The 25778-nt window shown below is 45.4% G+C and overlaps 3 protein-coding genes across 6 annotated transcripts; 2 read left to right on the forward strand and 1 right to left on the reverse strand.

The window, feature by feature from the left end:
• The first annotated feature begins 10731 nt into the window (after positions 1–10731).
• Positions 10732–12204, forward strand: LOC125508099 (myb-related protein MYBAS2-like). Of its 4 annotated transcripts, none has more exons than XM_048672682.1 (3): positions 10732–11129; positions 11256–11385; positions 11477–12204. In XM_048672682.1, the coding sequence occupies exons 1-3, from the start codon at positions 11009–11011 to the stop codon at positions 11937–11939; spliced, it is 714 nt and encodes a 237-aa protein (XP_048528639.1). In that variant the 5' UTR covers positions 10732–11008; the 3' UTR covers positions 11940–12204. The 4 variants fall into 4 exon arrangements, with proteins under 4 accessions (XP_048528639.1, XP_048528641.1, XP_048528642.1 ...); XM_048672684.1 differs by having other exon boundaries at positions 10810–11071; XM_048672685.1 differs by having other exon boundaries at positions 10817–10961.
• Positions 12205–14545: 2341 nt separating this feature from the next.
• Positions 14546–23054, reverse strand: LOC125508098 (diaminopimelate epimerase, chloroplastic). Its single transcript, XM_048672680.1, has 10 exons — positions 22714–23054; positions 22381–22548; positions 20400–20470; positions 20109–20166; positions 18456–18635; positions 17675–17759; positions 17538–17597; positions 17209–17282; positions 17014–17130; positions 14546–14907 (listed from the first exon to the last, which is right to left on the reverse strand). The coding sequence occupies exons 1-9, from the start codon at positions 22960–22962 to the stop codon at positions 17014–17016; spliced, it is 1062 nt and encodes a 353-aa protein (XP_048528637.1). The 5' UTR covers positions 22963–23054; the 3' UTR covers positions 14546–14907.
• A 1206-nt stretch (positions 23055–24260) lies between these two features.
• LOC125508101 (eukaryotic initiation factor 4A-III homolog B-like) lies at positions 24261–25369 on the forward strand. Its single transcript, XM_048672687.1, has 2 exons — positions 24261–24895; positions 25233–25369. The coding sequence occupies exons 1-2, from the start codon at positions 24705–24707 to the stop codon at positions 25279–25281; spliced, it is 240 nt and encodes a 79-aa protein (XP_048528644.1). The 5' UTR covers positions 24261–24704; the 3' UTR covers positions 25282–25369.
• The last annotated feature ends 409 nt before the right edge of the window (positions 25370–25778 follow it).

Here is a 25778-nt window from a genome sequence, read left to right on the forward strand (position 1 = left end):
CATTTCTTCCGGAGGCATTGTGATGATGCTCTCTTCACTCATCATCTCGTATTGTGAAGATCATGCTCTTTCCTTTGCTTATCCATTCAACCGGAGTGTCGTGTTTTCATTCCAGATCTCTCATCTTCTGATCAAGTTTTACCTCCATTCTCAACCGGAGTGATGTCTGAAATCTTTCTTACCCCTTGTGCCATTTTTTTGCAATAGTTCCGGAGGCATTGTGTTATTGTTTTCGTCAAGTATCATCCCATCTCCTCAAATTCATGTTCAATTCCTTCCATTTACAGTCGGAGTGTTGTCCAAATTATATCATTCTTTTCCCTTCTCTATCTTGTTTTAACCGGAGTGTTATGTCTATCATTCCTCTTCCAACCGGAGCCTCATCCAAGTGGTTTCATTTTGCCAAGCTCATATTCTTTACCTTCCATTTCCAACCGGAGTGCTGTCGTAATTGATCCTTATCGTTCCTTGTACTTCTCATTTCTACCGGAGTGATTGCATGTACTTCTTGTCCATTGCAACCATTTTCTTATGTCTTTCTACCTACAAGGTTACCGTAATGTTCCTTGTTCCTCTTTTCTAACGGAGGTTGTCAACTTCGTTTATCTCCAATGTATTCTTTTATCGAAATGGTTTAACTTTTTAAGGTTCTTTGGTTTCACTCGTTTCTCAAAGAAGCAACTTAGTTTTACCTCTTCTCTTTCTATTCCGTTGTTCCTCCGGTGCCATTCTAGATCTCGGGACGAGATCCTCTCGTAGTGGTGGAGTGTTGTGACGCCCCGAGACCGATGCGTCAGGTGTCTTCCAGTTATTCACTTGCGTGTTGCATCTTGTCATGTCATCATTTGCATTGCATCATGTTTTCAAAACTTGCATTCGCCCGGGTTCTCCCAGTTCCTTCCGTTGTCCGTTCTGAGCCCAGACACACTTGCACGCGCCCGCGGCATGTCCGAAATAGTATTTTATAAGTGGCCGGAAAATGTTCTCGGAATTGGTTGAAATTTGGCATGCGGTGTTGTTTTGTTCTTAGTAGGCCGCCTGCCAAGTTTCATCGCGTTCGGAGTCCGTTTGACGCCCCAACGGATAACTATAGCGGCAGTATAGCCGGTCTAACGTTGGACATTTTCGGTCTCCGAAAACAGTCGCCGGGCCTCTCTCTCTCTTCTCTTCTCTCAGCTTGAGCCCTTCTGCACAACCCACAAGTTCCTACCGACCCCTCGCCTGCGTCCAAAAGTTGTCCCGAACCCGACCCGGGCAGTCATCACCCTTGGGTCCGGATCATCCTCAAACATCTACAAAACGTCTCCGTTTTGTTAATTGGACTTCCTAACATATTTTTCTCGACCGTCCGATTAAGATCGGAGGGATCAAATGCCCCTAAACTTAGCCCTTTTTGCTATATATAGATCAACCAATAGCCTATTTTGGGCAAACCCTAAAAACTAGGAGAGATGTCCCATCTTTTCCTCCTTGCCGCCGCCACTCTCTCGCTTTCCCCTCGGGATCTCCACCTCGATCCAAATCCCCCAATTAGAAACTCCCCTCGATCTCCACCTACACCCCCCATCCTTCCCTGCCTCGAGCCAGCAGCTCATCCTCGATCCCGAGCCACTTCTCCCGCCGGCAAACGAGGCCACCGACCAGGACCCCGTCGTCCCCCCCAGCAGCAACCAGGAGCTCAAGCTCCCTCCTCTCTGTCCATGGCACCCTCGCCCCGAGCTCGCAGGGAACCATGCCAGCCGCCATGGAGCAGCAGCAGCATAGTCGGCCTTCGAGTTCGTTGTCGTCCCTCACCTCCGGCCGGATCGAGCCATCCTCGGCCTCTCCTCGTTCAACCACGCCCTCGCCTTCGCGCCTCCGGCGACCGGCCTCGTCGTCACCGGCAACCCCAGGCAAGCCCCGTTGTGCCCCTGCCATCTCCCTGTCGCCTCTCCCTTCTTCCCGTCCGCGCTCGCCGGCGACAAGCGCCGCCCTTCGCCAAAGATCTTCAGCAGGCCAGGTCGCGGCCTCCCCTGCCCGCGAACTCCTTCTTCTTCCTTCCGCCGGCTCTCTCTGCCGTTCACGCTTCCCTCTCTCTCCCTTCAGGATCCCGCCGCCGGAGGTTGCCTCGCTCACCCCGGATCTGGACGCCCATCGCCGGAGGCCGCCGTCCCGCGCCTGGAGACGCGCCCCTCCATCCCCTGCGCCTCCGTCTCTTCCTCGCCGCCAAACTCCTGCTTCAAGGCGCAGCCGGCGCCCACTCGTTCTGCTCGGGAACGAGCACGCCCCGCCTCTGCTTCGAACCAGGGGGTCGACGCCTCCAGCGCCTGCGTTGACCCGCGCGTGGGCCGCGCAAAGGCCCAGTCCGCCCGGCCTAGCCTCTACTCCAGCGGGCCATGGCCCATGGTGAACAGCACCCCGCGCCCCTTTTTTTTTCTTCCCTCCTGTTGGGCCAGCCATTTCGGCCCGCGTATGTTTTTTTTCAGGGTCTGTGAATTTATCTTTTATTCCAGAGAACCCAGTTTTGCAGAGAACCCCCTAGACATCATGCATTTTATAACTCTCCAACCGTGCATCAGATTAAAACAAACTTAATATAAAACTTGCTTAGATTTTCATCTAGTTTAATAATATGCAACTTTCATCTATGTTTAAAATGTTTAAAATGCTGTTTGTTTAAATTTGCTTAAATAATTTGCTAAAATGATTTATTTCATAACTAAGTAACCGTAACTCGGAATTTAATAAACTTTATATGTAAATGGGGTAGAAAAATGTCTAGTTTAACATGATGGCCTTACTTTGCATGTTCAACAACTATAAAATATGGTTTAGGGCAGAACAGTACCATAACCAAAATATGCATATGAGGGTTTTCCGGACTTGTTGTTTGTCGTTCCGGACTCATTTAAACTTGCCTAGATAGGTAGTTTTCATTTGCTTCACCCTCTTGTCATGTTTAACAACATTTAATATTGTTGGGTACAAAAACGAGATCGAACTAAATAACGTGGTGTTTCGTCCGTTGCATATTGAGCTCCACTTAATTTGTAGGATTGCTTGTGCACTTTGCCATGCCATGCCCTCTTTAAACCGGACATGCATCATACTTGGTTGTGCATCATGCCATGTTGATGTGATGGTTGTTTACTATGTTGTTTGCTTTCTTTCCGGTGTACTTCTTCTCGGTAATCCGGTAACGTCGCATTTGTGAGGACCCGTTCGACTACGTCTGTTTGTCTTCTTCATGGACTCGTTCTTCTTCCTTGCGGGATTTCAGGCAAGATGACCATACCCTCGAAATCACTTCTATCTTTGCTTGCTAGATGCTCGCTCTTTTGCTATGCCTATGCTACGATACCTACCACTTGCTTATCATGCCTCCCATATTGTTGAGCCAAGCCTCTAACCCACCTTGTCCTAGCAAACCATTGTTTGGCTATGTTACCGCTTTGCTCAGCCCCTCTTATAGCGTTGTTAGTTGTAGCTGAAGATTGGAGCTTGTTCCATGTTTGGAACATGGATATTTTGTTGGGATATCACAATATCTCTTATTTAATTAATGCATCTATATACTTGGTAAAAGGGTGGAAGGCTCGGCCTTATGCCTGGTGTTTTGTTCCACTCTTGTCGCCCTAGTTTCCGTCATATCGGTGTTATGTTCCCGGATTTTGCGTTCCTTACGCGGTTGGGTTATAATAGGAACCCCTTGACAGTTCGCCTTGAATAAAACTCCTCCAGCAATGCCCAACATTGGTTTTACCATTCGCCACCTAGCCTTTTCTTTCCCTTGGGTTCTGCAGACTCAAGGGTCATCTTATTTTAACCCCCCCCCGGGCCAGTGCTCCCTCTGAGTGTTGGTCCGAACTGAGCTGCCTGCGGGGCCACCTCGGGGAAACTTGAGGGTTGGTTTTACTCGTAGCTAGTCTCATCTGAGTGTGCCCTGAGAACGAGATATGTGCAGCTCCTATCAGGATTTGTCGGCACATTCGGGCGGTGTTGCTGGACTTGTTTTACCATTGTCGAGATGTCTTGTAACCGGGATTCCGAGTCTGATCGGGCCTTCCCGCTAGAAGGAATATCCTTCGTTGACCGTGAGAGCTTGTGATGGGCTAAGTTGAGACACCCCTGCAGGGATTTGAACTTTCGAAAGCCGTGCCCGTAGTTATGGGTAGATGGGAATTTGTTAATGTCCGGTTGTAGAAAACCTGAAGTTGACCTTAATTAAAATACATCAACCGCGTGTGTAACCGTGATGGTCTCTTCTCGGCGGAGTCCGGGAAGTGAACACGGTGTTGGAGTTATGCTTGACGTAGGTTGTTCTAGGATCACTTCTTGATCATAGTTTCTCGACCGTGCTTTGCCTTCTCTTCTCGCTCTCATTTGCGTATGTTAGCCACCATATATGCTAGTCGCTTGCTGCAGCTCCACCTCATACCTTTTACCTTACCTATGAGCTTAAATGGTCTTGATCGCGAGGGTGTGAGATTGCTGAGTCCCCGTGACTCACAGATACTTCCAAAACCAGCTTGCAGGTGCCGATGAGACCGTGCAGGTGACGCAACCAAGCTCAAGGAGGAGCTCGATGAAGATCTTGTCATTTGTGTTGTTTCGTTCTAGTTGATCAGTAGTGGAGCCCAGTTGGGGTCGATCGGGGATCTGTGTAGCATTTGGGGTAGTCTTCTTTTATTTTGGTTCCGTAGTCGGACCTTGATTGTATCTGGATGATGTAATGATTTGTTCATGTATTGTGTGAAGTGGCGATTGTAAGCCAACTATGTATCTTTCTCCATTATGTATTACATGGGTTGTGTGAAGATTACCTCACTTGCGACATTGCTTTCGATGCGGTTATGCCTCTAAGTCGTGCTTCGACACGTGGGAGATATAGCCGCATCGAGGGCGTTAGCTGGTGGCAATGGGCCTGGAGGTCGTGGCGGACGAGGCGATTGGTGCGCCATGGCCGGAGTCTTACAAGCATCCGTACTACTACACCGCCAAGCAGCTCGGAACCCCCACCGGTACGGTGCCTTACATCATCGACGTTAACGCGGCACCGCTCTTCTCCGAGTATTCTTCGCCGCGGCTCATCCAGGCGCGAACGGCAGTCGCGAAGCAGATCGGTGCCCGCACGCTATTCGCTACAATGCCTAGAGCGGGGGAGCAAGCGCACGACGCGAACAGGAAGATGTTCGACAGCATCCACGGCATAGACGAGGGAGGAGGGGGCTATGAGGACAGGCAGGTGGAAGACTCAGATCCCACCCAATCCGGCAACTACAGCAGCAACAGTCCTACACCCAAACGGCCACGCAGCAGTCCTGCACCCAGACCGGCGATGACACACAACAATAACAACATTGGGCCGCTGGAGAGCAGTAGCCGAAGGATGAGGATGAGGAGGACGGCAACGATAATTATCTGGATGATACAACCGACGATCCGAAGAAGAAGGGTAGAGCAGAAAGCTTCAACATGCAGGAGGACGAGCTGTTGTGCGATGTATGGATGGCCACTAGCATTGATCCGATCCATGGCAGGGAGCAAAAGGCCACAACCTTTTGGAGGAACATTCACATATGGTCCATGAACACAAGCATTTCGTGCCCTACTCCAACGCGGTCATCCACAACCGTGAATGGAAATCCCTCAACCATCGATGGTACACCATCCAAGAGGTCGTGTCCAAGTATTGCGGGCACTTGAAGCATCTCATTGCACGATGGTCTAGCGGTGCACAAATCACCAAGCAAGTAAGTTCATCACTAGCCAGATATGCTTTGGTTTTGTTGATCACTAGCTGGACATGTATTGTTTTGTTGCTCACTAGACGGATATGCATTGTCGACATTGTTTCACTTTGTAGCCTACTCGTGCTTGTGTGGTGTACAAGAAGTTGGAGAAGAAGTCCTTCACCGTCATGCATTGTTGGTGGAAGTTGAATGGGCAACCGAAGTACAACATTTTCATTGCCAAGACCACCGCCCAAGCCAACGAGGAAGAAATCGATAACCCTACCGATCCAACCCAAGAACCGCTGAAAAAGGTTAGAAAAAATTTACGGGGAAGAAGTGGAAGGAGGAGAGGGCGAAGCGAGAAGGTGCGGGGTTCGAGTACATCCTAGCGAAGAAGGAGCAGGCATGCGTGAGGTGCTCGGACATCAAGCAGGAGAAGAAGACAGAGAGGTTCAAACTGTTGATGGAGGCGATGGACAAGAAGCTCAAGCTCGAAGAGAGGAGGACCATGATCGAAGAGAGGAAGGACGCACTCGAGGAAAAGAGGGTGGAGATCACTGCCAATGCGGAGGATGCCAAAATGTAGTCCTTGAATGTCAACTCTTTGGATGTCGACGCAAGAATGATCGTGCAATCCGTCCGCTACCGAATGTTGCAGCGAGAAAAAGATGAGTTGGCGGCAGCAGACTAGGACACGGTGGAGGCGAAGGCGGACGCGGATGCTGCCTATGCGGCGGCGGCGGTACCTCCTTGATCGGGGAGCAACTGCTTGGATTACCGGTCCGGCAAGGTAGAAATGCACGAACTGTCGGACTGATGTTCTCTTGGATTCCGACATGTAAAAACTAAGCATATTTGCCTCTTTTTGATTGTGACCAGACATGCGATCCGGTGCTTGTGTGGTATTGGAGTATATTTGAATTTGAATTTACTAACGGACATATACAAAGTAGAATACGATTGGATAGCAGGCTCCTGCATCCGTATCCACAGACTGGTCCCTATCCACGGACGGATGCGGAAGTAAATTTATGGATTGAGGTTGGAGCTGCCCTAGTTTCGTCATTCTTGCAACGAATCTGGATGCAGCGAATCGACGTTCGAAACGTGGGTGCCGTTGGTTTTCCTTATAAACCATGGGAATCCAACCGAAACATCATGGCTGATCGGCAACCAATTGCAGCAAGGTTAAGAAACGAATATATCTAAGTTTGTGGCGTAACTGTGCCATTTGTTTTTACCAGGTGGCTGCGCCGCTTACGGAAGGAATAAGTGAGGAAAAAGAAAAGAGGAAGAAAAGGGGGGAATAATACATCCAAAACTTCATTGTCATGAGAATATGTGAAGTGGCCTTTCATGGGAGCACATACGGTCACTTTTGCACGATTAAAGAAGAAAACTGGCAAGACGCAGTTTTGTCAAAAGGGAATAGCTGGAATAGTGGTACAACGACTACTCTCCGATACATCGAAGAATAGAGCAGGAAATATTGTGTAGTCACATGATAAACGGTGCAATATGAGAAACTTTATATTTGTTTCGTGTGACTAGGAGTGTGCCCCCGTCTTCCTTTGCACTCCAACAAATCCAAAAGAAACAGATATTTTATATTTTATGTAATCAAAGATGGCATGGCACACATGCAGAAATGAAGGTATGAGAAAGAAATTTTAGGGGACATGGTGACCACTGAGACCCCGACTGACTCTTGGAGGCCTTGAACAGTCGACCAACGTCTCAGTAAAGCAAAAACAGCCAGGCAGGCTCAGAGATAAAGAGAGAGATGAATTGATGAAGAATGGACAAACTTGTCATTGCCTAGCCAGCCAACAGTGGCATGAAGGGAACATGACACACACTAACAATTGTCGAAATTTCACTCATCTGCTATATAGCCAGGAACAGATTATTAAACCCTTCTTACTAGGCTGTTCCAGGCACCGCACTACTGTTTCCGCCACTAACTAATTCAGCGCAGTTGCACACACAAACCAGAAATTTCTGGAACAGGCATGCATAGTGAAGTCGTCAAGAAGAAGGATTGCAGTTGTACGTGTGGAGATTTCCACGGAGCACTCGATTGGCACTGAAGTTGAAATTCGCACCGACGATGATGACCGACCGCTCCTGAAGACGAAGGTAGTGCATTCTGCCACTGCCAGAAGAAGAAGCGGGCTGAGGCGGTCACCTACACGGCAGGTGATAGGGACACAAGAGAGGCCCAACACAGCAAAACAAACAAGGCAGAAGAAATGGAGGAAAAAGGAGAAAGAAATCAAGAGGAAAATAGATCAACGAATGGGGCTCCTTTGTACTAGTGGGGTGGAACAGTTGCGTGCCGCGCTGCAGCGGTGTTGGGAGGAGGCTCCCAAAAGCAAGATGCCAAGATAAAAAGGTGGTGGCTGCTGAGAGGGGAGGAGGCCACCCCGCAGCAGCAGCCCAAAGTGGACTGCAGCACAGATCGGAGCTGGGTGTGGGTGTGAGTGTGGGTGAGTGGCCTCCACATCGGACCAGAGCTAGCTTCTTCCGTGACTTTTTGGCTGTCACAGCTGAGCCACACGCCAGGAAATCATTTCCCTTCTGTTAACCAGACTTTTCAGAGAGAAACAAACAAATGGTGGTACAGTAATGGAGGAGTTAGGTCCCATGGATCAAATTATTTCTCACGGCCCTACCCCTCTGCTCAAGTGGTCGCCACGCTCCACAGCAATCTTTGCCCATGATGCAGGCAAAAAACTTCAGGCTTCAGCATGGATGATGGCAGCAAAAAAGGCGGGATAGATGATGCAGGATTATTAAGCATATAACTAAAATGGAGCAGCATGTCCTAACACCCCGGTCAATAATCAATCATGTCACGTGTTATCGTATAAGACGTGTCATCAGGGCCAAAACCTTTCTTAATAAAGCAAAGCAGCCATAATTTGGGAGTAACTTGGGGCTCGCTAATGGAGCATAAGTTGACCTGACGGCACCCAGACATTCAAAAAAGGATGATCAAAACTTCCAAGACACATTGTGCATCGTTTCGGCTGCACAAGGATGAAGAACATCCGTCCAAGGCTACGGTCAGCTTATGACCGCAGATTCACAAAAAGCTTGATCTCAGCTTTGGCCCAAACAGCTCTAGAAGGACACTTCTTGCAAGGACAGGTTTGTGCAGGCACTCAGCAGTAGTAGGTGTGCTGGGGTGTGCCTATGATATCAACTTGCAAGATCTTTTTCTGAGCCTCGATAATGGCTGACAAAAAAGGTGGGATGGTGTCCTCTGTGCCAATGATAATGGCTGACAAAAAGGCCAATACTGCTTTTCATATCAAGAGGACAGAAAAAGAAAACCAAGGAAACCAGATAGAGACTTCACCAAGATTCCCATTTCCAATCACAAGCAAGAGGTAAAATTCTAGTAGAATACACTGGCTGTTTCGTGCACTGCGAAGTACTACCTCTGTTCCTAAATATAAGACGTTTTTGCAGTTCGAACAGAGGTAAGTAGTAATTTTCATTCTAAATTACTACGGACAATCAAAAGGGAGGAGAATTAATACTCACCAGTCAATTTAAAGTAATTCATTTCAGCCAGATAAAAGGGGAAAACAGCCAGTTTTCAGTTGAATGCTGATTACTGTTTATTTCTCCCAGCAGTCAACAGTTTCCTGTTTAGCACAGACCATTATGCATTAGTACTTTCCAGGATTCAACTCTATGTAGGGAAATGTAGTGTGCATGTGTGCCTCAGCAAACACATAACACAAGTAGTCATTTAAACCAAAGCATGTTTCCTGAACTTTCACACATGCACACCGCCAAACACAGGTGAATCTGCAAACCCTTTGTTGAAAAAAAAAAATAGTAAGTCAAGATTCAAGAGCATCGGATATCCATCCAGTTTGATTGTAATTATAGGTCTAGAATTCTCACATCAATCAACAAAAAGAAAATACTGCTTGTAGTTCTATGCATGGCGGTCTATCAAAGCACCAAAAGGTTGATAAGCACAACAGCTTTTCTTTCTCGTGAAAACACAAAAGAATCACATCCCATATTCCCATCAAAGAAGAAGAAAAGGAATCAAGAAAGCAGCAGCTACGCCTTCAGAATCACCATGTTTTGTACAAAGTTAGAGGTCTAACATTAGTTAGAAATAGGAAGTTCTGGCTAGCAGCCTGGTGGAGGTTTCAAGTCAGTAGTGGCATGAACACTAAATACTTGCTGACTTATTTATGTGGGAAACAGCGTTTCTATTTGAAATTTAAAAACATACCAGATGGCTATCACCAACAAGAGTCGAATGTTTTAATTTTAACTAGCCAGTACTGAGTACAGTCCAGTCAGCTATTACTGGTACTTCCTCCGTTTGGGTTTATTGGGCCCCCTCGTATTTTGGCTCAAACTTTGACCATCTATTTGACTAAAATAATATGAGATGTATGATACAAAAAGTATACTATTAGATTTGTACTTGAAAGAGGTTTCCCACGGTATAATTTTTATGGTCAAAATTTGTTTAACTGATGTAGTTAAATGGAGAGGCAATAAACCCGGACGAAGTAATTGCCTAATTGGTGGTAGTTAAACAGTTGTGACGGGAATTTTGTTATCAACACTCGCAATAATGAATTATGGTGGGCATATGATATTCAACTAAATTTATAAGTTATTTTTCTGGACAGCTCGACCAAAGCTAAAAGGTTTCAGCCTTTCAGGTATATAGTTGCAAACAAGAAATATGAAGCTCGTGAATTTGAAACGACGCCCACTATTAACAACCAATTTACTAGTATAATGCAGCAGCACTTGTGTGTACCTTGTAAGCCCCAAAAGGCATATACTGCTAGCACCAATGAAATCCACACACTAACCAAATAAACTGACCTCATAATATGCACACTATGAAGTTGCAATATAGCTTATGCAGCATGAGCCAATTGAAAAGCTACCTTTATAAGTTAGAATCTGAGGACAGCCCAAATGATGGAATATAGGGTCTTTATGGGAGCTCCAAATCACACCCACCAGATCACATGACCCCCAAGAGGCCAAGAGCTCCCTCCCTCGCCTATAAATGAGAGGCAAAAGTCATCAGACCCTTAGGCAACAAAGGTCAGCTTCCTTCTCTCCCTAGTAGCTTCATTCTTCTTCTTCTTCCAAACAGACTGGAGTTCATCAAGGATCTCGTCCTGAAACTGGAGCCTACAAGCACTCAAAGGAAGAAGAGCAAGAAGACGGGCTCCCAGCCGATACAAGGTAGGAGCGAACAACGTTAGGGTACTGTCGTTATATCCTGAGTTGATATGGTGACAGTGAGAGAAGAGACACGCAAAGGGCCGTGGACAGAGCAGGAGGACATGCAACTGGTATGCACTGTCCATTTGTTCGGTGAACGCCGTTGGGATTTCATTGCCAAAGTATCAGGTTTGAGGGGTGGGGGATCCAAAAATTAGGTAGCTATATTGAAGTATTTTGCGCAAAGTCGCAACAACAAATGTCACCTTTGCTAATAACTTTCTTCTTGCTTCAACCTCTGTAATCTCCATGCAGGCCTCAACCGCACAGGAAAGAGCTGTCGCCTCCGGTGGGTTAACTACCTCCACCCTGGCCTAAAGCGTGGGCGCATGACTCCCCATGAAGAACGCCTCATCCTCGAGCTCCATGCTCGGTGGGGAAACAGGTTTGATTCAAAGAACAACCTAAGTAATTGGGTGATAGCTTTCCTCTGCTATTATGATGTATGAATGATATATCTGGAGGCTCTTCAATAGGTGGTCCAGGATAGCACGGAAGCTGCCAGGGCGTACCGACAATGAGATCAAGAACTACTGGAGAACACATATGAGGAAGAAAGCACAGGAGAGGAAGAGGAACGTGTCACCCTCACCATCTTCATCCTCAGTGACATACCAATCCATTCAGCCACAGACGCCATCGATCATGGGAATTGGCGAGCAGGAGCTTCATGGTGGCAGTAGCTGCATCACAAGCATATTGAAGGGCACGCCTGCTGACATGGATGGATACCTCATGGATCAGATATGGATGGAGATTGAGGCACCCTCTGGGGTCAACTTTCATGACGGGAAGGATAATTCATACAGCAGCCCCTCTGGCCCTCTGCTGCCATCACCGATGTGGGATTACTACAGCCCTGAGGCAGGCTGGAAGATGGATGAGATAAAGATGGCCCCACAAGTTAGCTACAGTAAAGGAATTGGCCCCAGTTATTGAAGCCATATATATTGTATCAGATTACTAAGTTACTTGCAACCTAGCAGAAGTGAAATGCTTTTGTTGAAAGAACCATTAGCATGGATCTAAAAAATATTTATATCTATCTAGCATTCCAAGTGTGCTCATGTTTTATGTATCTACTATGTAGCATCTAGTGTGCAAGACATGTAATGCAAGGACACTTCCACTTTGTATTCACAATAATCAGCTATCTCCTGTAAGACTTTTCCAATGCAAACATGATTAGCAGGTGTAATATCAACTTAAATGCTTGCCGATTGGGTCTAGAAATGTTATAACTGAGAAGATCATGCTGATTCAATTGAAAATATAGTACAAACAATGGTAAAACCGCTGAAGATTGCTTTGCATTAACTGGGGAGAAGTCAACTGGAACTAGTGTCCCCATCTAGCTGTGATACTATTCCATAGTGGCAACTTTCAAGTTACGGGATAGGAAAAAAAAGGCATAGCTATCAGGAGTCAGGAGCCACATGTCCATGACGTCTTGAAGATAAAATACGAGGTCGAACAGCCAAAAGACTATGGCAAAACATTACAGAACAAATATCTGGAAGAGCAAATGAAACACAAAATAATTCCACTAAAAATGAGCTTTCAATTTACAGAAACTCCCAAGTCTATATTTAGAATTATTTCTTAAACCTGGCTCTAGATTGAGAAAGCGTTTCTTCAAGTAAAATTTTATCCCCTAACCCTTCATGCATATGAACAAGTCATACAGCTGGAGAACAAGATTTCAGAATCATGGTTACAAAAGAAAGACAAAATAGTGAACTCTGACATATAATGCAACACAAGCACGCAAAGCAGATGATTGGCAGATTGATGGCCCTGATGGCTACCCTCTACCTAGAAACAGTGGTTCGGGAAATAAATGTGTAACCATATATGCTACTACATGAAAGTTACAGCAGGCAAAGTTCATGAATGTTGTGCTGGGAGATGGTACTTCCTTCGTTAAGTAAAAGACCCACAAATTTTAATGTTTTTCAAGATGCATTTCGACAAATATATCTACATCGCAGCATATGAGTACTTTACAACTATTTTCAAACATAGAAGTATACATGGTCTTAGTTTTATTTTAATTTTGTAACTACATTGTCTTAGTTTTTACATGACCAAACATACAGATTGATGGACCAACTGTTGGCTAAAGCTTATAAAATTTGACCCTAACAAAAGTGTGCATTGGCCTTAAAAGATTGAAATGGAGGGAAAATCTTTGATCTAAGCAGGACAAATAGGAAACTTCTGAAACACGTCATAAACAGCAGCAAGCAAGCAAAAGCTGTCTAGTTCTTTTACAGAATGCTCTACAATGGGCTCATCATCTCGTGGCTACAGAATTATCAATGTCCATAGCCTAGCCTGCAAAAAGATGAAAAGTTAAAAAAAAAGCAAGTGGACTATCTTTTATTCTTTGGTTTCTTTAGAAAAAAGAATTGATCGATTAGCATTAGAATTCTAGTTCATTAAAGTTGGGTTTGCACCAATTTTCTAGCAATCTTGCAGGTTATGCGTGCAGGAAAGCAGAAATTACACGGTGATAGGGGAATTAGAAGGTGGTTATAAGTGGCCTGTATAGAGAACTTTGTATCCTCTACTTTAGTGAAACTGACCCTTCATTTATCTTTCGACTGAACAAAATCCTTAGTGCTTAACCACCTGGACCCAACCAATATTGTCGTATGGTGCCTCCAGAAAAAACAAAAAGAGGGTAGCGCTGATAGCGATAGGATGACTGTGGACCCCCAGCAACTTAAAAAACTTATAGTTGTAACTTAGCAGGGTGAATTAAAAATATGATAAAGATCAAAATAAGGCAGACAAAAGTGCTTTGGACAAGAAACAAGACAGAACACCAATGCCATAAAATGGAGGGAGCCTTGGCAGGATGAATCCTGAACAAAGTGTTCTGCAGTTTTGCTCAATAGTTCTCTGACGAATCCATGGCCATCACATGTCAAAATTTTATGTCGAGGGGCTAAATCTGAAAGATCACATGGCTAATAAAATAGGAGCACACGAGTGCAAGGATATGATGCGTGAGTGATGTTAAGTATAATAGTGCTTGAGACAGAAATGAGAAAACACATGGCTGGCACTTCAAGCAAATTCATATACATGGAAAGGCTTTCCGAGCAGGGAGGAGCAAACGGGTCCAAACCTCCAAAGTCCCACACTTGTCTTCAAGTGAAAATACATCAAATGCAAACAAGAATAACAAATTCACCAACTTGTATGATGTTATTTCTTCTTTCTTTCTGGACATAGTTGCAGTTGGTTTGGATGAAATTACTTTCACATATTTTACATATATGCAGGAACCAGGTACATGGCACTGCATTTAACCAGTGAAGTTCAAAACAGTTGATCAGATGATAGCTCCAGGATACCAGAAATGTTAACTAGCAAACATGGATTACTATCCAACATGTCTTGAAGATAAGTAACACTTATTCTTTCATACAAATACAATTCTAGTTGTGAATTAACAATGACTAATAGCCCATGATGTCAGCAATCAGAAGCCCAATCATATACAAAAACTTCCTGATAATACCAAATCTCACCAATTAACAGATAAGCCCAATCATTATGCAGTAAATCAAGGTAAATTTGTAGATAACAATATTCAAGCTATGCATAGGCAGCCCAAGCTTATTAGCAAAGAAAGAAGACAGGACAGATCCATAACCCAACACAGGGTTCTAACATGATACTGAAGGAGTACAAAAGGTTAAAATGTAAAATACACCTAAATTGGTTCAAAAGAAAGCCTCTAATTCTGCCCATAGCATTCCCTCGTTTTTGCCCACAGTGAGCAGTCGTTATCAAGAAGGGAGGGACACTGGTACCAGGAAAGTGTTTTGAAAGACCTTGTAATCATTTTTTCAGGCTCTGAGTTATGTAACCCTTCCATCTTCATCCCCAGCACCTAAAAAGTTTGGCAAGTACAATAAAAAAAGTCTGGTAAGACTTTGCATGCATAATGTGAACTCATGAATTATGGCAAAATAGTGCAATAGCATCATGGCTTAGAGAAAGATCTTCATTTCACTTACTAACTTGCGCATGGCATTAGAAGTATCAATCAGTTCATGCATTATAACTAACTTGTAACATAATGAAATTCGTATACTAGATTAAATAAATATTGGGTCAGAGAAAGATCTTCATCTCACTTAAATAAGTACTAACTTGTGCATGGCATTAGAACTATCAATCAGTTGGCAAGTAAGATATTCTAATTAAAACTTGCATAAAAAGAAGAAAAAAATCAACAAGAGATAGATCCACATTACCCTCCCCCACCCCCCACCCCCTACCCCACACGCCAACCCCCCAAACTCTTGGTGAAGTTTAAGTGACAACCCCCAGCCTCAAAACCACGGAGAAGACCCTCCTTGCCTGTTGACTGTGGTTAACCGTGGTTTTGTCCTACGTGCCCGCCACCTCAGCTCCTTTCTCATCTTCACATCAGCACCTCACAACAAACTTGAGAATTTATTTTCTCTTAAACTATTGCTCAGTTCTAACTGAAATTTTAATGGTAGTGTCAGGGGATTATGTTTGATTCTCAACGTTATCTGAATATTTTCAGGACAGTTTGAATTTTGAGCCAAATTTTGAACCAAAAACTTCAGAACTGATTCTCTCCTAAACTATTGCTAGGTTTCGGCTGGATTTTAACTGTCAGAGGACCTCGAAAACAGGGATGTTTACTGAGCTGTGGTGTATGTATCTATGTCTAGAACTGAAGTACTGAACTGTTCTTAACTGAAGTTCTTAACTGCCACCTATGCTATGTATATTGAACATTTTTATGTTTGGTTGTTGGCTTGTTGCTTCCTCTCTGTCTTGGTATCGTTTAACACTTGTTGTTAGCTGTTGCTAGATGGAAACATGGATTTGGAACTTGGAGTGTAGATCGATGCTTTAAACTCTCAAAAGTGGTGTACTGATGTGCTGCTGAACCTTTCAATTTTCATTATTCAAAGTTACAATATTTACATTGTTCAGGCTTGGAGGCTTCTGCATGCTTAGGAAAAGAGCGAACAACAAGGTAATCTGCTGTTCCTAGCAACCACGCACATTTATTTGTGATTTTAAAAAGTAGTAAAACGTATTCCTGTACTTTAAAAATGAGAATAAAATATGTATCCGTATCAGTGCCGGCATAGCAGAGGACCATTTTCTGTATTTTTCAGATTTTTCTGGACAGTTTCAATTCTAGTTAAAATTTGAACCAACAAACTTCAGAACTGATGTTCTCCTAAACAGTTTATCAGTTTGGGCAGAAATCTGATGCTGATATGAAGGCAGGAGAGAAGCTGAAGTGGTGCCCACGTAGGAACAAACCATGGCCAACCAGAGTAAAACAAGCGGGCGGGGGGATCTTTTGAGTGGCTCTGATAGCAATGAGACAATAACTATGGAAAATTGACCTGGTTTTAATTAATATTCATAAACAAGTGATGATATACTTAAATAAAGAATTATTAACAGCAGGGCTAGCTCTTCTTTATTTAAGTTTTTTTTCTAAAAAAAGGCCGTAAACAACTGTATTGAGAAATCATTGATGACAACAACCTAGTAGCCTACTACTCTTTCACAAGAACAGTGAGGGAGTAGTAGGCTACTGTAATTGCTTATTCCTTCAGGAGGCTACAGATTAGGCATTCTCCTGTAATCCCTAACTCCATTAGTATTGTCAGGTAAAACTGTTAAATCTGTGGCTTGCCCTTTCAGTTTGTGTTGCCCTAATAATATTTCCCAGTCAGGATCAAGGAATGCATTTTCAACAAACACATATTAGTGGAGAATAGACAACAGAAATACAAAGTTCGGTTAAATCAACACGCATGACCTTCAAAATAGTAAGACTCGCTACAAAGACTAAACTAATCTTGCCATTCAGAAGGTCCTAACAAAACAAAGAAATATATATATTGTGCATGCTGATTATAATGACTTGAATAATAAACTTCTAAATATTTTCTTAAATCTTAAGTCCTCATAGAGCAGCTGCCAGCCAGCTGACCTAGTGTACAACAGATCCGTAGAAGACAGCCTCAGCAGGACCAGTCATGTAAACATGATTGTTATCCTCCCTCCACTCAATTTCCAATGGCCCACCAGGCAAATCAACTACACATTTCTGTATCACAACAAAAAATATATACATCAACAAATAAGGTAAAATTGACAAGTGTAGAAAAAATAATAAGGTACAGACCCGTTCAGCTCGGCCCTCAAGAACAGCTGCAACAACAACGGCACAAGCACCAGTCCCACAAGCAAGAGTTGCTCCTACAGTCCAGATCATAAATTTTATTTTGTCATATCCACTACATGAAAGAAATGCCTGGAGATAAGAGGATATCTCACTCAAAATCATCAGATATTGGAGTTATTTACACTATGGGTTAATGTTTTGGAGGACCAAAAGATGTGTAACATTTTTATAACATATAAAGATAATGCAGGGAGGGAAAGGATTTCTCATGTTCAAGCACAATCATGTCCTATAAAATTGAAGGAAGATCAAGGGGATATCAGTTATACCAGCACCCCGCTCCCAAACTCGCATTTTGAGGTGTGAGCGAGACAAGACCTCCACAAATTCTGCAGAAAGAAACTTACTTAATAAAACACAAATGCAAGGGCATTTACATTAAGCATATAGCAGCATAAAAAGTTACCAGTGTTGGTCCGAGCAGGAAACATTTCATGATGCTCAAATTTGGGCCCAATATCACTAAGCTTCAAATCATCAACATGCAGAACCTGTGGTCCAGCCAAGAAAATAATAAACTCATCTGAACAGCTCAGGTAGGCTAACCTAAATATGATTTGCTAGCAAATAGCAGTCACTTCATTTGTAGCAAAATTTACAACAGACAGGTGGTAGAGGCAATTCATTACAATATCTGCAAAAATGGACTTCGAATTGAGCAGTAACAATATGCATCTTACAGAAACGTTCCTTGCAGTCCAAAGGCATACAACATAGGTGTTGTCACAAATTTATTGAAGAGAAAAAATACTTGGTGACAACTGGCAATGAACAAAATGGAATGCAAAGACAACCGATCCCTCCCTATTGTTTCCATAAAGAAAACCCACTGGTTCACTTTTTTTTCTCAAAAAGACATTCATCAAAATTGCGTCATTTTGTATCAGAAGCACACAGAGAAGGCAGAAAAGCTTGCAGAGGCAAAACAAAACAGAAGTCCACATAAATTGTTAGGCGATGTCTTTGCTACAAGGACCTTTTGGTCATAGAAAACTGGAGGTAGAACACGCAGAGATGAAATTCAGTAGGCATAAAGAAATTTCTGAGCTTTGACAAAAGGCAGTTTGAAAGAAAAGGAAATGAAGTTGCAAATCTATTTGTTGAGGGAAGGCAGGCATTTTTTCATCCGTATAGACAGAATAAAGCAAAGTTCAAAACATGTAAACGGGCAATTCGCAAACCGTTACCTTCAACTCTTTTGAACCAAACGTGATGCAATGAGGATTGCCCATACTAACACAGGTTACATGCCATGCTAGCCCGTCAATTGCCAATTCCGCTTTTACAACAGCTTCATTCTTGGTGGATGGCAGTTTTGTGGGAACATCTGGTCCATAAAGAATGGGTTCGCCCATATCAACCTTAACCTGGGAACAAGATAAATATATTGGAATATGTGATTACTATCGACAATATAAGTTCAGAGTTGGAAGACAAACATATAGACAAGATGGTGCTTTGAAATTTGGTAGGAAGGGAACACTCTCGAGGCTAATGGGGGCAAGAAAAGACGCCAGGGGATTCAACGGTTTAAAGTGTCCAAGAAAATTGCAAAACCTTGGAAAATAATTAAGATTATAACAACCATTATGAAATGCTTGCTACATGACATTGTTCTTGCAAGCACACTGAAAATTGTGCAAAGTTATTGCCAGTTACTCAACAATGCTAGCATAAAAGTTCGTCCTATTAGCAAATTGCAAGAGGCATGGAAGCTAAGGCAGGTTTAAAACAAGAGAAAAGTATGTTTCTCGTCCCTCAAGTTTACAAAAGGTAGACATTTGGTTTACAAAAGGTAGACATTTGGTCCCTTGTCTTTTTCCTGCTATATTTGGTCCCTCGTATTCCAAAACCTGACACAAATCGTCCAAAACCATAAATGAGGGGAAAACCGCTGACATTTCGCGGGTTTTTTGTACCCACTTGCCACGTTGGATGGGGTATTATTTTTCTCTCTCCTCCCTTAACTTCTTCCTACAGCCGTCCATCCCCGCCGCCTCCCTCTGCCACTGGCCAGCGAGGACACAACCTTCCAGCGCCGCCACTATTACCCGCAGTCCCCCGCGCTGCCCTCGCTCCCCGCGCCGCCAGATCCAGCCAACCGCTGCCGGATCTGAGCCGGTATCCTCTGTCGTCTACCTACCCTTCCTTCCTCACCATCCGCACGGGGATCGTGCTCGGGGAGTAGTGCTGAGCGGCGGCCGCGTGGGGCGGGCACTGCTGGCCATGCGACTCCCGCTGACAGGGACCTCCTGTTGCACCCGCAATTAGGACCTGGACGGCGCACTCAACGCCACTCCAAGGTCCAGGAGTTCCCGGTCACGCAACCTCACCTTCTTCCAGAATGGGATGCTCTGTTGTCGTGGATCCTCGGGTGCGACGGTGCTCGGGAGCCGTGCGACACGCTGTGCGACGGGGTACTCGGGCTTGGCAGCGCGTGCTCAGCCAGCCTGCTGATGCATCCCACGAAGAGAGGAAGAGAGAGATGAGGTGGCAGTCAATTTGAGTCAAAACCAACGACAAGTCAGCCCTTTGTGTCTGGTTTCGGATGAAATTTGCAAGGTTTTGAGACACGAGGGACTAAATGTCGCCCAAAAAATCTTGAAGGACTGAATGTCTACTTTTTGTAAACTTGAGGGACGAAAAATATATTTTTCCTCTTAAAACAATCCTGAACCACTGCAGAGCCAGGAACAAACCATAGCAGGCTGCTGGAGATGAAAACGAATAGTTTACCTTGCTCATGATTGAATAATATGAATGGAAAACTATGGTGGTGTATGCCTTCTAAATTTAGCGACAACAATAATAAATGACTAAACAAACTAAATGGCATTTACCTTTCCGTCGTCTTGTATTTCAGGAATAATTAATCCAGCGCCAGTATGGATTTTGAAGCTGAAACATGAGAATGTAACTTTAGGGGGCAATTAAAATAATGGTTTATCTATATAGGAGTACCAAATTACCAGTACCCACTTTAAAGAACAGGATACCATCCAATTAGAACTATATGAATACTAAACTGAGATTCTGGTAGACAGATTAAATCTGCGGGTGGAACTTTCCTACCATTTCACTCCCAATTTAATTATCAAAGGATATTGAAAAGTTCGTGCATGAATTGGCACCTATGTGTTCCCTGTAGATTTTCAACCTCCGCTATAAAGCGAGCAAAGCAACGAACTCCATTGCCACACATCTGAAACATAAAATACATAATGGATGAAAAATACATATGAAACAATTCATGGTAACAATAAGATCCATAGTGAACACATTTTTTAGCAAAAATTGAGATAAAAAAAACACGGCACAGAACAAGTGAACAACTAGAAGAAAAAAACATATGCCAACTTTAATTCCCTCTGGAAGGCAGCTCATTGACATGGTGTGAAGTGTATGACTAAAATGCTGCTTTGTACAGTAGCACTTCCAAACCTTTACAGTCCGTCAAGCTCACAATTTGATAAATATGCAAAACATGCATATTATGCAGGGACATGTATGGTATACTGTTGATGATTCTAGATAGATCCTCAATATATTGGATAGAGTATTATGAACATACTCTAGACGACCAACTCTATGATCTACAACCACTGTGACTTAGGGTGTGTTTAGTTCCAGGTACCAAGCGGAACGTAACGGGTCGGACCCGTTCCTACCCCTCGTTCTGGCGTTTAGTCCGCAGCTGGGATGGAACCTGCTCATTCCCACCAACCGAATATTCGGCTGAGATCCGGAACCAAGTGATACCTCCAAATCGAAGGAATTACATGGAACCGGTCGTTCTCTTCTCCTCCCCCGCAACCCCTCGTCTCGCCGTCTGGTGCGCCGCCACCCCCTCGTCTCGCCTCTCCCTCTCCGGTACACCGCCCCCTCGTCTCGCCGTCTAGTGCGCCACCGCCCCTCGTCTGGCCCCTCCCTCTCCGGTACGCCGCCTGCCCCTCGTCTCGTTATGCGCCACCGCCCCTCGTCTGGCCCCTCCCTCTCCGGTACGCCGCCTGCCCCTCGTCTCGTTATGCGCCGCCACTGGATCTGTGTCGTCACCGGCTCACGTATCTATTTCTGTGTCGATCTGCAACACACAAAGGGACGAAGATGGGATGCTTGAAAGAAGAGGAGCACGTGCAGCCCGCGAGTAGCTGCGTAGCTGCAGTCATGCAACGGGTTACAGCGGGGCTTGTGTTAGTTTTCTGATTGAAGTTTGGTGTTCTATTCTGTTCAAACTAGCTACATGGAAGCAATCAAGCAAAAGGAGGGAGTTAAAGAACAATAAGAAGAAAACTTAGTATGTGCGTGCTGGAGTCTATTTTGTTAACAACTGTACATCTTTACATCTTTTCAGGATCTCCCAGCAACTGGATTTGCACCTGATTTCGACCAAGAGAGTGCTAACCTCGCTTCAGGAGGGCCAAATGTTCAGAATGTAACCTTACTTTTTGGCGAATGAACTTGCTATCTTATGAAATTGTGTTCTATGTGATGTAATACATATATTATGCTTGTGAATATATATTGTTATGTTGTTTTTCTCGAAAATACAAATGAAATGCTGCCGAAATTTTCAATTTTTGTTATTCCATCTTTCATTCCGTGCTTCCGAACCAAACACAAGAACAGAACCATTCCATTCTACCTTTTACTCGTACCAAACACAAGAACGGAACCGACCCGTTCCTCTGGAATGGAACCATTCCATTCCATGACAGTTGGTTCCTCAACCAAACACACCCTTAATGTAAGACGTTTTTGCAGTTTAAATTAAACTGCAAAAATGTCTTGCATTAAGTTACAGAGGGAGTATTATGTAAGTAGACTGACAGTACATGTATCAGTATACAGAAAATGTGAACTATAAAACTAGCTACAGAGACTGGATTTGCAGGCTATAGTTTTCCCCAGACAACACTTCAAGCATCACAGGAGGTTGTACGGCTACATCATACATTTTCCCTTCTACAGACAATGTCACGAAACTATATGCATGTCGGCAAAGATGTCACAGCAGAGAATGGTCATAACTGATATGAACATAATGCCGGATAACCCATAACTCATTTCCTATGGCCCAACGTTATTCAGTGATGTAATGAAACAGCGGCTCACCTCCGGCTCGCTGCCATCGGAGTTGAATATCCTCATAGTGTAGTCCGCGCCGTTGACCCCCGGCATGACGAAGATGACGCCATCAGCACCAATACCAAAGTTTCGGTCGCATAGCTTCGCCGCCTCCTCCGGTGTCACCTTCGGTACGGCCGAATCCCTGTTGTCGACCTACCAACCCAAACAGAATTCATCAAAATAACATAAATAAAATTAGCCACAGCACAGAATCTAAAACAGCAAGGATTGCACGAATTGGTAGCGGCATGTCACCCCCAAATGTATTCACGACGTGTGGTAGCTTGAAAAGAAAAACGGGAGAGGGAAAAGCATCACCATTATGAAGTCGTTGCCGAGGCCCTGGTACTTCACGAAGTGGAGCGCGCGCTCGGACTCGCGGCGCTCGAGGAACGAGGCGGCGGCTGGCGACTTGGGAGCGGACACGGCCATCGAGGCGACGGCGCGGCGGGGGCGCGGATTCCCACAGAACGGACGGAGGAGGCGACCGCCCGAGGAGGGGGCGGTGGAGGTGGTGAAGTTGGCAGCGAAGGATGTGACTCTGGCGGCGGCGGCGGCGGGCGACATGGCTACGAGTGCGAGAGCGGGGAGGGGTTTGGGGGAGGGTCCCTGTCGCCGTCGCTGCCGGCTAATGACGGGGAGCTTTCTGCTCTATGCAAGCGGGCTCCATGTGACACGTTGGCCCACTGTCATTGAGGGCGAGGGTTATCTGGGCTAACGTGTCCCAATCTTTTTTTTCTTGACGGAGCACGATCCTTTGGGCATCGGGTGGATTTATTTTTTCTTATTTTGAGCTGTCCGCCAGTGTTGACCCGTCCTACCATGCCGTATGTTTAGAGTCCCTAGCAGACTAGCAGATTCCCTAAAATCCAAATAGTAAATCCACTTTCGGATTGCAAATCCATCAGGCGGAATAGATACGTAAAATGATAGTACTGGATAATTCAAAGACCTACTTCAGGCGAGAATTTGTTTAGTGAGATCACGCGGTAGTCCGTTAACACAATTCACAAACAAAGACGAACAACAAACATAGTTCATACAAATTACAAACCATACCCTAGATAAACGAAAACCTAACCCTAGGCTTCATGGATCAAGCTCGTTGCAATGCGGGTGTCCTCCATGTTGAGGTAGACCTGCGAGACGGAGGTGCACTACGCCCCACATGAGCATGTGCTCCTTTCAGGCGTTCTCCCAGCGATGCTTAGCATCCGGGTCATTAGTCACCGCCACCTCCTTGGCCTTTAGAAGGGCGCCATGGTCTCGCAGGTCCGCACTACGTGTGGCGTGCTGTGTTTGTTGAGCACATCGTAACGCCATGGCCCCCGCCGCTGCTTCGGGAGAGATCACGGTCTCGCATCGCCTTGCGCTTGTCGTCCTCGTCGCTCCATGGCACTACGTTGCTAGAGCTTCCGGCCTTCATGTCGTGCGCAAGGTTGCGGCGACGACAGGCGGTAGGCGCGCTTGCTCGGAGGCGCACCCCCACGGCTCCCACCCGCCCCCAATGTGCCCCCCCACAGTCGCGGCCGGATCCGAAGCCATCGATCTGCCGGACTTTTGAGAAAATGGTGCGGAGAGGAGCGAGAAATTGCTCACCGGACTTGGCTAAGCCTAGTGGTGGAGGAGACGAAACGCGATGGGGCTAACCTTCTATGCCACCGGGTACCTTCCATATAGTGGGCGAGGGGTGCTTATTCGGTGGGCCGAATTGGTCATGCATGCTGATCTCTACTCTTAATGTCTCAGTTGGTAGGTCGCGTTCTGTGTTTAATTTTTGTCGCACCATTTTCGTCCGGTTTTTTTCGTCCTCCTCTTCCACCACGCTCTTTCACCTTGGTTTTTTTACATCATCCTTTCCCACGCACGCGCACGAAAAAAACCCTCTGCCTTATCCCTAACCCGCTCTCGTCTCCCTCCCTAGGACGCAGCCGCCCACCGAATCAAATCCCGTCGTCGGGCTCGTCTGCCTCGCCGTGGCCGATGAATGCGTCGGCTGCGGCCACGCCCCCTCTCCAAACGGCGGCGATGATGGAGGGAGCAGCTCACGCTGGACAGGCTCCCGACCGAACGCTTCGGGTCATCTCTCCTCGGGGCCAACCCCTCCTATTCATCGCATCTCTCCCTGACTCCGTCTCCTCCACGAGATGTAGCACCACCCCACGCCATGGACGCCCTTGCCGGCTGCATCTCTCCATGCGCCGCCACTCCTATGACACCGCCGCCCGGCAGTCTCCACCAGCACCACGACGGGCGTGGCCTCTGCACGCGCCGTCACCTCCCCTCCAGATCCGGACGTCGTCGAGGGCATGTCCATCCAGCAGTGCGCCGTCACCTCCCCTCCAGATCCAGCCGTCGTCAAGGGCGTATCCATCCAGCAGCGCGCCGTCATCCCAATCATCACCGTCCACGGCGTCATCGCCCAGGCCCAGTCAGGGGCCGGCAAGACCTCCATGATCTCCCTCTTCGTCTGCCAGGTCATTGAGACCAACGTCCACGAGTAAGATGCCCAGCCCTCCCCCTCTGCTACCATTGTTGGATTTGTCAAATTGATTTTTTGGGCGAAGAATTTGATTTTAGGGTTAACTTGCTCGTCTCATTCGTGGAGATTCATTCATGTGTCGGACCACATGTGTACAGGTGATTTCCGCATAGCTTTTGTGTATGACGGCTGGAGGACCAACTCAGACCTCGCTTGCCCTCCCCCTCGCATAGCTTTTGTGTATGCAAAATTAGGAGCATAAGAAATCTATTATTGAAATTTATGGGTGGCATTCCTATGATACCTTTTTGATTATTTGAGCCGTAATAGAATCATATGAATATGTACAATCCAGAAAAGATGCACACAAAAGAAAGACAGATGAACCATCACAAGTCACATAATCATCTGTTCCTGGTTTATGGCAAGGGGTACAGATGATAGGAGGAAGGAGAGATGAGGTCACTTTCTTAATTCGAAGCATCACAAAAGGTTAGCATTACTATTCCATGGGATAATGAATTAAGGTTAATTTCATTTTAGAGGATAAAAGCAGCCCGTGGAGGGTGACCCGCTCATACACTCGACGATTTTTTTTGAAGTGTTTAACATCCCCTTGCGCTTGGCAAGTGTGCCATGTGGTGATCGAGCTAATTATCGTGGGATTGAGCACATTCGAAGGCGTTATGATCAAGTAAACACCGCCACCATTAGTGAGGGTGAGAAAGAGGATAAGCGGTGATACTTTTTCTTGAGTCGTGCTTATTGGCTAAGGGTTTGGTTACATTTCTTTCTCCCGTTAGAATGCACAGAAATTATGTGCTGGCTCGGCCCCTGCTCTGTCCTCTGTTGGAAATAATCACGATTAGGTGTCCCTGTCCCGTACGGATTTGTAGCGTTA

This window comes from Triticum urartu, chromosome 5 (assembly GCF_003073215.2).
Source record: "Triticum urartu cultivar G1812 chromosome 5, Tu2.1, whole genome shotgun sequence".
NCBI classification, from domain to species: Eukaryota; Viridiplantae; Streptophyta; class Magnoliopsida; order Poales; family Poaceae; genus Triticum; species Triticum urartu.